This window comes from Camarhynchus parvulus, chromosome 27 (genome assembly GCF_901933205.1).
Source record: "Camarhynchus parvulus chromosome 27, STF_HiC, whole genome shotgun sequence".
In the NCBI taxonomy this organism is placed as follows: domain Eukaryota; kingdom Metazoa; phylum Chordata; class Aves; order Passeriformes; family Thraupidae; genus Camarhynchus; species Camarhynchus parvulus.
The window spans coordinates 3,532,945-3,545,244 of NC_044597.1; the positions used below are offsets into that span (position 1 = coordinate 3,532,945).

Genomic DNA, 12,300 nt, shown 5'->3' on the forward strand with positions numbered 1-12,300 from the left:
AGCTGTGGTTGCACACACGTGTGGCTGTGCTTGCACACACATGAGCGGGTTGATACACAGAGCCATGTTCACACACATGTCACCATGCTGACACACACAGAGCCATGTTCACACACGTCACCATGCTGACACATATAGAGGCATGTTGACATGCATGACAGTGCTCACACACACACAGAGCCACGTTCACACACACGACAGTGCTCACACACACACAGAATCATGTTTACACACACGAAACTTCTCACACACATGTACAGAGCCACGTTCACACACATGACAGTGCTCACACACACAGAGCCATGTTCATACACACGTGGTCATGTTCACACATATAACAGTGCTCAAACACACACAGAGAGCCATGTTCACACACCCACATGACCATGTTCACACACATGACAGTGCTCACACACAGAGCCATACTCACACACATGACAGTGCTCACACACACCCAGAGCCATGCTCACACACACACGTCCCTATCGGCACACACGGTGCCGTGTCCCCGCCGTGCCCGGGCCGGTGCCGGTGCCGGTGCCGGTGCCGGTGCCGGTGCCCGCTGCGGCAGGCCCACGTGCCGGCCGGCACCCGCCCGCACATGGCTCTGCAGCAGGGAGGCTGCTGGGGCTAAAAATGGAGCAGGGCGCACATGCCAGCGCCACGTGACGCGCATGGAGAGGGCTCCCCGCGAGAGGAGGAGGAGGAGGAGGAAGAGGAGGAGGAGGAGGAGGGAGCCCGCTCACATGGGCTGGCACAGATGCCAACCCGGCCGCTGGCCGCGGCGCCGTGGCCTCTCTGTGACCTGTGGGTTTGGAGGGGGCTAATGGGGTGGCCCCCTCCCCACTTCCTCACAGATTTGACTTTTGGGAAGGTCAAACACGGGGTGACGGCGGGACGGGAAGGGGGAGGAGGGTTCGCAGGTGGTGGGTTTGAGGTGGGGGATGTGGAGGCTGAAGGAGTTCCCGGTGCTGTCCCGCCCCCTACCCCGCTTTGCCCCCCCGTAGGGTCCCAAGGCTGCAGAGGGAACGCAAACATCGGCACAAACATCAGTGAGATCTTGGGGGATGGGGCAGGTGAGAGGGATCCCCACCTGCCAGGGCTACTCCCCCTGGGGGTGCTCCCCAGAGCCCCCCAGATGATGAACACACTGGGGTCCCCCCTCCCCCAGGGGTCCCGCACCCCTTTTGCACACCCATCTCACAATATTACCTCAATTTCTGAGCCCCCGAACCCTCCTGGGGTCCTGACACTCCCAAATTCTATCCCAGTGCACCTTTCCTGTGGCCCTGCACCCCTGAATCCTCATGGGGTCCCTACACCCCCTCATCCTGTGCTCCTTTTGGGGTCCCTGCAACCTCCTGGGGTGCATTCATCCTTAAATCCCACACATCCCTAAAACTGTGTACTCCTGCACCCTCCTGGGGGGTCCCTGTATCCCCAAACCCTGCACCCCAAAACCCTGCACTTCCTGGGGTCTCTCTGCACCCCAACACCGCTCTGCCCCATTCCGCAGTGCCAGGACACCGCGGGGTGTCCCCGCCTGTCTTGGGGTGCCCCCACCTGCCGTGGGGTGCCCCGCCCGGGGCCAGGAATGCCTTGTTTACCCGATTTTTCCCGTTCCCGGGGAGGGAGGACAAATCTGGCAGCGGGAACTGCTGCCCCAGCCAAGAGCCAGGGGCCGAGCCAGGGCTGCTCCCTGCAGGAAAACACCCCAAAACCACCCCAAAACCCGGCCCTCCAAGCACTCTCCGGGCCCCCACAGCAGCACTGGGGGTCCTGCCCCACCCTTCCCCCCACTGGGGACACATGAAAGGGGGGGGTCAGGGGCGCAGGACCCGCAAATTGGGTGGCACTCAGCAACTCTGGTTGCCCCCGAAGCTCATTTATAAGTGGGGAAACTGAGGCTCGATGTGTGTAGGGTGACACGGGGACACAGCTGGACGCGGTGTCCCCAAACCCACAGGGCAGCTGCAGCCCCACGGTGGCTCTGGGGGTGTTCAAGTGGGGCTGGGGGTCCTGTCCCGTGTCAGGCCCCGGTATCCAGCCTGGGGGCCGAGGGGGTGATAAGCAAGAACGAAGCCCCGGTGTCCCGGAGGAGATACCCCCCCCCCTCCTTTTCCTGGAAAAGGTTCAACAAGGTAAACAAGGCTCCAGCCCCGAGTAAAAATAAACCCTCGGCACGCAGGCGCCGGCCGGGAAGCGGGGCGAGCGTCACGCGGCACGGCCACGGCACCGGCACCGGCACCGGCACCGGCACCGGGCACCGGGCACCGGCCCCACCGCTGCCTCCTGCCCCCGGGAGCAGTGGCAGGGGAGGGCAATGCGGAGTGTTGAAATGGGGGGTGCAGGGGGTGCACCTGGGGGGATACGGCGCGGGAAGGGCAGGGGCGCAGCCGGTGGCACGGACGGGGTGACGGGTGTGTCCCCCCCCTCCCCGACACTCCGGGCACCCCACGGAGGGTGGGGGTACCCCGCGGGGTCCTGGCACGACAGGGGAGAGACCCCGGGAGGTGCAGGATTTGGGGGTGCGGGATACAGGGGGAGCAGAATCTGGGCTTGCAGGACCCCCAGGAAAGTACCGGGATGCAGAGTTTGGGGGTGCAGATTGCAGGGACGGTTTGGGGGTGCAGGATGCAGGGGTGCAGGGTGAGGGGGTGCAGGATGCAGGGACGGTTTGGGGGTGCAGGATGCAGGGGTGCAGATTTTGGGGGTGCAGGATGCAGGGATGCAGAGTTTGGGGGTGCAGGATGCAGGGATGGTCTGGGGGTGCAGGATGCAGGGATGCAGGGTTTGGGGGTGCAGGATGCAGGGGTGCAGAGTATGGGGGTGCAGGATGGAGGGGTGCAGGGTTTGGGCTTGCAGGGGTGCACAGATCCGTGCAAGTGCAGGATTTAGGAGTGAATCTGGCATGTGGCGACCTTGAGGGGCGTTCAGGTGCCCCCTCCGTGCCCTGGACTGCTTGGCACGGGCGCTGCCATAACGGGGTGCACAGGGAGCCGCGGGGAGCCCCCCGAGACACAGACCCGGCCTCTGGGGGCGTTCCCGGCTCACGTCAGCAGCAGAACCCCCCTGTCCCGCTGGCTTTGGTGGCCCCTCTCCCTCGCTCTGCTCCCCATGGGTGGTCCCAGAGTCGGGATATCCCGGAAATATCCCAGCTGTGCCCAGCCTGGGGTCCCTGCTCACAGGTCCGCCAGGACCCCCCGTGCCGGGTTCCCAGCCTCACGGCGGGACCCCACAGAGAGACCCCAAGAGATTTGTCCCGTCCCTCGCAGCCCCACTCCCGTCCCGGGGATTCCTGGGGGATCAGGGATTCGGGCGAGCATCACAGGCGCCGTGTGCCGCAGCGCCGTGCGCGGGGATGTTTTCCCAATCCAGACGCGCGGCTGAGTCACGGATAATCACCGGGAACGTGCCGGGAGGGGAACGAGGAGCTGCGGGGGCCGAGGGCACCTGCACGGTCCAGGCACGCGGGGTCCCTTCACTCCAGGACCGGGGCGTCCCCCCAGGGTCCCCCGTTCCCGTTCCCGCCTGACCCCACACATCCTTCCGGGAGCTGCCGCGGTTCTCCCGGCCGGAGGTGCCACGGCACCGCGCACCCGCCCCGTGACTCAGGGCAAGGGCACGTCCTGTGGGGTGTCGGGGTGTTCCCACTGCCCCAGTGCCTTGGGGAACCCCAAAATCCCGGACCATTCCCAGCAAACCCCGGACACCGCCAGCTGAGGGGTTCCAGGGGGTCTTTGGGGTGCAGAGCTCTGGTGTCCCTCCCCGGGTACTTCGCAGGGACACCGGAGGCCTCCCCTCCTGCGGGATGAGCTCGGAGGATTTCCCGGCGCTGGCACATCCGTGCTCTGCTCCTTCTCCTCCTGCCTGGGGGCCAGGGCAGCGCCCGGCACATTGCACCCCCAAAACCTTCCTGCAGGAGCACCCACGGAGCCCCGCGGTGCCACCGGGGCTGGGCTGGCTCCGGCCGGCTCCGCGACCCAGATCTGCCACCGAGTGTGCCCTGGCACGGCGTTGCCGCAGCCCCCGCGGCAGGCAGGAGCGGGGCCAGGCTGGGATGTGGATGCCAGGCACGTGCCACAGCGGGCAGCGTGGGGACAGCAGGGGACCATCGGCAGGGGGACAGCCGTGCCGGGGGCTGTGCCATGCACAGGCACCCCTGGAGCGGGCGGGCTGCGCTGCTGGAACAGGTGGGCACAGGAGACGGTGCCATGTGGGGTGACAGGGATAGCTGAGTGTCCCCAGTGCCACGCGGGGTTACTGGGTACCTGCGTGTCCCTTGGACTATGGGCTGCGCTTTGAGGGGTGACAGAGATACCTGCGTGTCCCCAGTGTTGTGCGGGGTGGCATGGGTGCCCAGGTACCCCCAGGGGAAGGTGCCAGGCAGAGTGACAGCGCTGTGCCTGGATGTCCCCGCTGCAGGGGACAGCCAGCGCCGCGCTCAGGTGTTGCCAGGGCAGGTGACAGCGCCGTGCAAGGTGACAGGGCTGCCAGTGCCGTGACTGGGGGGACGGTGTCGGGCCAGGTGACAGATGTGTCAAGTGCTGCACCCAAGTGTCCGCAGTGCAGGGGACACTGCTGCGCCCGGGGGTCCCCAGGGCGGGGACCGCGCGGTGCTGCCCGACGGGGCACCCCGTGTTCCCCGGTGCGGGTCCCGGTGCAGGTCCCGGTCCCCGCGGTCCGTCAGGCGGCCCCGGTGCGGGGGTCCCCGCCGAGCCCGGGCTCCCCAGCGGCGGCGCGGGGCCGGGGCCGCCGGCGGAAAGTGTGTCACTGGGGCACGAGGCTGTCCCCGGGAATCACATGGGGGAGGCGGCGGCGCCGCGTGCGGCCCAGTGCGCAGCCGCGGCCGGTGCGGGGGCGGCGGGGCGGGCGGCGGGCGCACAACAGCCCGCACCGGGCGGCGGCGCGGCACGGCTCGGCGCGGCTCCGCTCCGGGAGGCTCACGGGGCCGGGACAGGATGGCGGCCCCCGAGGCCGGCAGCACAGGTCAGTGCCCCGCCGGAGCCCCCCACCCCCGGGACCACCGTGCGGGCATCGGCACCGGCAGCGGTCCCCGGCACCGGAGCGGATCGGGGGGCAGCGCCCCGGGACCGCGGAGAGGGGCTGCGCGCTTGAGACGCGAGTTGGAGGGGTCCGGACACCGGGACCGAGGGGTCCCGCACGCCCGACCGGGCAGGATGCGCACTGGGACCGCGTCCCGGAACGGGGCTCCGTCCTACCGGGACCGGGGGGTCCTGCAGAGCGGGGTAAGGCTCGGACAGCGGGGCCGGGGTGTCCCAGGGAGGAGGGTAGGGAGGGCTGCCCCCCGGTACCGGGCGTCTTGCACACCGGGGCGACGTGAACACCGGCACCGGGGTGCTCCGGTGATCGGGGCAGGAGGGATGGAAACCGGACCGGGGTGTCCCGAATGCCGGAGCGTCCGGGACGCGGGGATAGGAAGGCTGAGAACGGGGATCTGTGTTCCGGGAGGTCCCGGACAGCGGGATCGGAGGGGAGCGCGGCGGGACCCGGGTGTCCCGGAGACCGGGACCGAGGGCTCCCGAACGCCGGAGAGTGCTGGACGCGGGGGTAGGAAGGGTGAGAGCAGGGATTGTTGTCTCCTGGGCAGCGGAACCGGAGGGGAGTGAAGTGGGTCCGGGTGTTGTCTCCTGGGGCAGCGGGACCGGGGTGTCCCAGGAACCGTGACCGCAGGGCAGCGCACTGGGATCGGGGTGTACTGAGCGGCGGGACCGATCAGGGTGACCGGAGGGGACGGCGGCGGGGAGCGGGGTGTCCCTATCAGCGGCACCGGGGCCACGGGACCTGGCAGCCCGTGGACGGCCGAGGCGGTGCCGCGCGTGTCGGGGCTCCCTGCGCACCGGGAGGGACGGAGGGGGGGGACCGGAGGCGGTGCCCCCCCCTCCCCCGTGTCCCCCCCCCGCACGTGTCCCCCTCCCCGCCGCTGCCACGTGCGGAGTTTGTTTTCCCCTCAGCCCCGCCCCGCCCCCTCCCATTGGTCGGCACATGACATCAGCGATGACGTCACGCGCGGAACTGGGGACGCCGCCGTTCATTGGGGGGGCGGCCCTGTCTCCGGGGCAACGAGAAGGGGCGGGGCGGAGTTTAGCCAATGAGAGGCCGGTGGGCGTGGTAAAGCGTGAAGGGGCGGGGTTTAGGGGGTCCACGTGCGGCTGGAGCACGTGGGGCGGCGGCGTGAGGCCGCCTGAGCTTGGGGGGGGGCTGCGGGGAGGCTGTTTGGGGGGGTTCCCTCTGTTTTGGGGTCAACAGAGTTTCCCTCTCTCTGGGGCAAGCCTTTCTGGGGAATCCCCGCACCCCATATCCTAAAATGGTTGTCCCGAGGCTTTGGGGTGCGGGGATCCCCCAATTATTTTGGTGCCTTAGCAGCGGGGGGTCCCCAGGATCAGCTGCCCTGGCGGTGGGACCCACTGTCCCCAATTCGGTGACCCCCTTTGGAGGTGGTTCAGTGAGGGGGGGGATGGTGACAAGCTGGCTCTGGCGCGTGGCATCTGTGCCAGCGGCACCGTGTGCGGCGGGAGACACATGGCCCTGGTGATCCCGTGTGTCCCCGACATCACCATCCACGTGTCCCAGCCCGGAGTCGTGTCCCGGTGCTGCTGTCCCTGCCCCGTGAGTGGGGTGACAATGACTGTGCCTTCAGCCAGGGGCCACGCGTGTGTCCCTCCCCATCCTGCTCCCCATTTTCGGGGGTCTTCACACAGCTCCTCAGTCCTGCAGTGCGGACTTACCGCCCCCAGTTTGGGGGGCTGCGCTGGCAGCATCCCGGTGCCATGGGGGGGCTGCACTGGGGACACCCCAGTGCCGTGGGGGGCTCCGTCCCGGGGGGCTGCGCCGTGAGACCGTCCCGGGAGCTGTGGGGCGGGAGCTGCAGGCACAGAGCCAGGAACGGCAGCAGCAGCAACTCTGTGACCTCCTGATTTCACCTCTGCAGAGGGTTCCCAGCCCACATTCCTCCTGCAGGCAATTCCGGGGTGCCCTGCCCGTGTCCCCAGCCGGCACGTACCCGGATAAACCCGGCTGTCCCCGTCCCACGTGGGGCCGTGGCCCGTGGCTGCCGCTGGGTGCGGTGCCTGACTCAGGGTGGGCGGCACACGTGCGGCGCAGCGGGATATCCACGGATCCGGGATGTATCCGGGGCGCTTCCCCGGAGACCCCACCCCGCGTGGGGCTGCGATTCCCTTCTGGGGGGCTTCCCCACCCCCGCGGTGCCTGGTGTAGCTCAGTGCATAAGCGGCCCACCGGGATGCCCGTGGATCTGGGATGCTTCCCTATGGATCCCACCCCACCTGGGGCTGCCATCGCCCTCCGAGGGGTTTCCCCCTCCTCAGCTGGCAGAGGCTGAGCCTGGCACGGCTCGGTGCACGTGTGGCTGCGCGGGATGCCCACGGATCCTGCCTGCCGATGGATTCGGGGTGCTTCCCTGGGCATCCCAGCCACCTCCACGAGTCGGGGGAGGCTGAGCCCGGCACAGCTCGGTGCATGAGTGGCTCCTTTTCTCTGCAGGTGGGGTGATCAGCTACGTGGGCTCCAGCGGCGCCTCTCCCACCCGCACCAGCCCCGTGTCCCTGTGCAGCGACAGCTCCAACGGGAGCTCCCAGTCGGGCTCGCAGCCCTTCCCCACCTATTTCCCACCGTCGCCCACCGGCTCCCTCCAGGATTCCCGCGCCTATGGCGGAGCCACGCTGGCCCCACATGAAGACGGCTCCCCTTCCTCCTCCTCGTCATCCTCTTCCTCCTCCTCCACCTCCTCTTCCTCGTACAGTTCCTCGGTGAATTTCCCCGGGGTGCAGCCGGTCCCCGCGGACGAGCGGCGCCGCAGCTCGCCGAGCAAAGCCGGCAGCACCGTCACCAGTGAGTGGGGCCCCGGGGGGGTGGGGGGGGTAACGGGGGTCTCCCCACCCCTGGACCCCGCTGACCCCCGTCCCCCCGCAGAGCTGAACGGGATGGTGCTGCTCTGCAAAGTCTGCGGGGACGTCGCCTCCGGCTTCCACTACGGCGTCCACGCCTGCGAGGGCTGCAAGGTACTGGGATGGGGCCGGGGATGGGGCACGGAGCCCCTGTCACACTGCGGGGACCCGCAGTGATTCCCCCGCCGCTCGCCCCGCAGGGCTTCTTCCGCCGCAGCATCCAGCAGAACATCCAGTACAAGAAGTGCCTCAAGAACGAGAATTGCTCTATCGTCCGCATCAACCGCAACCGCTGCCAGCAATGCCGCTTCAAGAAGTGCCTGCTGGTCGGCATGTCCCGTGATGGTGAGCTCGGAGGGACCCTCGTGACGTCCCGAGGCGGGGATTCCCTCTGGGGGTGGGATTTCCCCCGCTTGTCCCTTCCCGGGATGTCTCCAGGGCTGTACCTCCCCTCTGGAGCTGGCTCCCCGCCTGTGCTGGGTGCTGTGCCTGTCCGACGGGATGTGTCCCCCCTTCCTGGGACACCCCCATATGTGGGGCTGCGTGTCCCTTCCCAGACTGGGTGCCCCGTGCCCAGAGCCGCATGTCCCCGCCATGGCCAGGGCTGTGTGTCCCCTCCCACACCGGCTCCCCCAACATCCAAGCTGTATGTCCCTCCCCTGGATGCGTCCCCCATGCTCAGATCTCTACATCCCCTCCCGGGATGTGTCCCCCTATGTTCAGGGCTCTGTGTCCCCTCCAGGACCGAGTATTCCAATTTTAAAAGCTGCGTGTCCCCTGCAAGTCCGGGGCAGGGATGCAGCCCTGCTCCCATCACCCCCTCATAGCGCAGGTCTGGGGGGGCATGGGGGTGTCCCCGCCAGCCGCTGATGTCCCCCTAACCCCGGTGTCCCCCCTCAGCCGTGCGCTTCGGGCGCATCCCCAAGCGGGAGAAGCAGCGGATGCTGGCGGAGATGCAGAGCGCCATGGGCGGCATGGCCAGCGCCCCACCGCCGATGCCGGGGCCCGGCGAGGGTCCCACCCAGGGCGGGGGGCACTCAGCGCCCCCCGGCCCCCCGCCGCTCGCCCCCCCCGCCTGCTTCTCCCAGTTCCCGCAGCAGCTGACGCCGCCCCGCTCGCCCAGCCCCGGCGGGGCCACCGAGGATGTCATCGCGCAGGTGGCCAAGGCGCACAAGGAGATCTTCATCTACGCGCACGACAAGCTGGGACCCCCTCCCGCCTGCGACAGCGGCCTCCTGCGCTGGGACGCGCCCCCCGCCTGGGCCCCCCGGGCCCCCGAGCCCCGGCTGTGCCCCGCCGCCTACCCCGAGCCCCCGGCCCCGCGGGGGTGCCCCTGGCCCCGCGGCCCCAAGGACGTCCTGCCGGTGAGCGCTCCCGCTCCCCCACCCCAGGCTATTTTTAGCTGCTAATCACATGTATCCCCTCGTCCGTGCCCCCCTCCCCTCGGTGGGGAGAGCCCGGGGGAGCCCCCGGTGCCCGCTGACCGCCGCTGCCCCGCAGGCGTGCCCCATGAACAGCCACGTGCCCGGCCGCAGCGGGCGCTCCGTGCAGGAGATCTGGGAGGATTTCTCCCTCAGCTTCACCCCCGCCGTCCGCGAGGTCGTGGAGTTCGCCAAGCACATTCCCGGCTTCCAGGCGCTCTCCCAGCACGACCAGGTCACCCTGCTCAAGGCTGGCACCTTTGAGGTACGTCCTGGGATGGTGAGGGCTCGATGGTGCCCCACAGACTGACAGGGTGCCCCATGGACTGGCACAGAGCCCCAAAGCACGGGGACAGTGGGCCAGAACACAGCAGGAGCCCCGTGGCATTGCAGTGCCCCACATTTGAGAGCCACGGCGCCCGCGGCATTGCCTGGTGCCTCACAGCACTGCAGTGCCCCACATTTGGGATCTGTGGCACAGAGCACGGTGTCCCTGTCATGGCACGGTGCCCTGAGGCCTGGCATGGAGCCCTGCAGCACTGCAGTGCTTCACAAGCAGGAGTTGTGGCATGCAGCACCGTGCTCCTGGCATTGCACAGTGCCCCATGGCACTGCAGTGCCACACTTTTGGGAGCTGTGGCATGGAGCACGATGCCCCAGGCATGGCATGGTGCCCCACAATTGGGGACCACGGGCTAACATGAAGCCCCATGCCCCATTGCAATGCCCCACATTTGGGAGCCATGGCATGAAACACAGTGCCCATGGCATGGTACCTCACCTATGGATCACAGAGCCCATAGCATGGCACGATGCCCCTGGCACTGTCTGCTGCCCTGTGGGACTGTAATACCCCACATTTGGGTACTGTAGCATGAAAAAGAGTGCCCATGGCGTGGTACCCCACATTTGGTGATCACAACATGGATCACAGAGCCCATGGCATGGCACAGTGCCCCTGGCATTGCCTGGTGCCCCATGGCACGGCCGTGCCCCACATTTGGGACCTGTAACATGAAGACTGATGTCCCTGGCATGAAGCACGGTGCCCGTGGCTCTGCCTGGTGGCCTGTCCCACATCCTGCCCCCTGCCCACAGGTGCTGATGGTTCGTTTTGCGTCGCTCTTCGACGTGAAGGAGCAGACGGTGACGTTCATGAGCCGCACGCGGTACGGGCTGGAGGAGCTGTGGGCCATGGGCATGGGAGACCTGCTGGGGGCCATGTTCGACTTCAGCGAGAAGCTCAGCGCCCTCGAGCTCAGTGACGAGGAGCTGGGGCTCTTCACTGCCGTTGTCCTGGTCTCAGCAGGTGGGCACGGGAGGATTTGGGGAGATCGAAGTGTTTGGGGCTGGGATCAGAGGAGTTTGGAAAAGAATCGAGGTGTTTGGGGTTGGGATTAGAAGAGTTTGGAAAAGAATTGAGGTGTTTGGGGCTGGGATCAGAGGAGTTTGGAAAAGAATAAAGGGGTTTGGAAAAGAAGTGAGGGGTTTGGGGCTGGGAGCAGAGGAGTTTGGAAAAGAATCGAAGGGTTTGGGGCTGGGATCAGGGGGTTAGTGGGGTGTTTGGGGCATTCGGGGATGGGATTTGGGTGACATTGAGGTGATACGGGGGGAATACCAGCGGGTTCAGTGCTGGGATCGGGGTGATGCTGGGGTGCGATCAGGAGGTTTTGGGGGTGGAACTGACGTGTCCCCTCCCCTGCCTCGTCAGACCGCTCGGGCATGGAGGACACGGCATCGGTGGAGCAGCTGCAGGAGACGCTGCTGCGGGCCCTGCGCGCCCTCGTGCTGAAGACGCGCCCGGCCGAGACCTCGCGTTTCACCAAACTGCTGCTGAAGCTGCCGGACCTGCGCACCCTCAACAACCTCCACTCCGAGAAGCTGCTCTCCTTCCGCATCGACGCCCAGTAGTGCCCCCCCCCGGACCCCCCTCCCGCGCACCCCTGTACATACACCACAGCGGGGGGGGACGGACACACAGACTTCCCCCTCCCCCGGGGCAGCACCGACCCCGTGGCTCCCATCGGACTCGCAGGGATTCACCCCGAGGTGGGCGCCAGGATGCTGGGACCCCCCTCCCACCCCAAATCCAACCCCACGGCACCGCTGGCAGCGCCGGGGGGGTCCCCTCGCCCCGACAGCCCCGTTCTGGCGGCCGGGGGTGGGACGCAGAGCCGTGCTGGGGAGGGGGGTGGGTCTAAAGGAGGGGGGTGGTTGGGGTTGGGGGGGTTTGGTTGGTTGGTTTTTTTTTCATCATATATTTATTACATAAATATATAGTAAAATAGACCAGCAACAATTACCATAAAAATATCTTTCTTTAAAATCCTGACCAAAACACAAAAGGGTTTAAAATCGCACGTCACAGACTGTGATTGTCACGGGGGCTCCACGGCCCCCCCGGCCCGCGCCCCTACATTCAGCGACGCCGGCCGCGACCCGCCCCCCCCGCCCTTCCCCCCAGCACCCTGCATAGTGGGGGACCCCGCGTGGGGCGCGCCGAGCCGAGCCGGGCCGTGCCGGGGCTGTGCTGGGCCAGGGGCTGGCCGGGCTCGACGCCCCCCGGGCAGGGGCAGCTCTGGAGCCATGAGGTATGTGCTTGGGGGAGACGGGGGGGGGACAGGGGGGTGCGGGGACGGGGGACGCGGGCGGGGGGTGGCCCGGGGGAGGTGGCGCAGGGGTGGGGGGCACCGCTGTGGCCCCCCGGGACCGACGCTGGATGCTGGACGTGCGATGGCGACGCGAGACGGAGACGCGGGGACGGCCCGGGGGAGGGGGCATGGGGGGAGTACAGGGTGGGGGGCGTGCGGGTGGGCAGCGGGTGGGGGGGGCCGGGCTGAGCCCCCCCCAGCCCGGGACAAGCTGCCCCAGGGCCCCGTGTGGCCGCTCGGGGGAGGGGAGTGTCACGGGGGCTGATTAAGACACGTCCCGTGTCGCGACGGGAGCGCGCG

The 12,300-nt window shown here is 67.7% G+C and overlaps 1 protein-coding gene across 1 annotated transcript; it reads left to right on the forward strand.

Annotated features, from left to right (window-relative positions):
* Positions 1-4,896: 4,896 nt before the first annotated feature.
* On the forward strand, positions 4,897-11,260 carry NR1D1 (nuclear receptor subfamily 1 group D member 1). The gene is made up of 8 exons (XM_030966165.1): positions 4,897-4,989; positions 7,525-7,872; positions 7,954-8,042; positions 8,129-8,273; positions 8,829-9,292; positions 9,429-9,614; positions 10,448-10,658; positions 11,061-11,260. The coding sequence occupies exons 1-8, from the start codon at positions 4,962-4,964 to the stop codon at positions 11,258-11,260; spliced, it is 1,671 nt and encodes a 556-aa protein (XP_030822025.1). The 5' UTR covers positions 4,897-4,961.
* The last annotated feature ends 1,040 nt before the right edge of the window (positions 11,261-12,300 follow it).

Excerpts from the sequence above, each read along its gene's own strand:
- NR1D1 (XM_030966165.1), top strand. The coding sequence starts at position 4,962 with ATGGCGGCCCCCGAGGCCGGCAGCACAG. Across the intron at positions 8,043-8,128 it reads ACGCCTGCGAGGGCTGCAAG|GGCTTCTTCCGCCGCAGCAT; the intron begins GTACTGGGATGG and ends CTCGCCCCGCAG. Across the intron at positions 9,293-9,428 it reads GCCCCAAGGACGTCCTGCCG|GCGTGCCCCATGAACAGCCA; the intron begins GTGAGCGCTCCC and ends GCTGCCCCGCAG.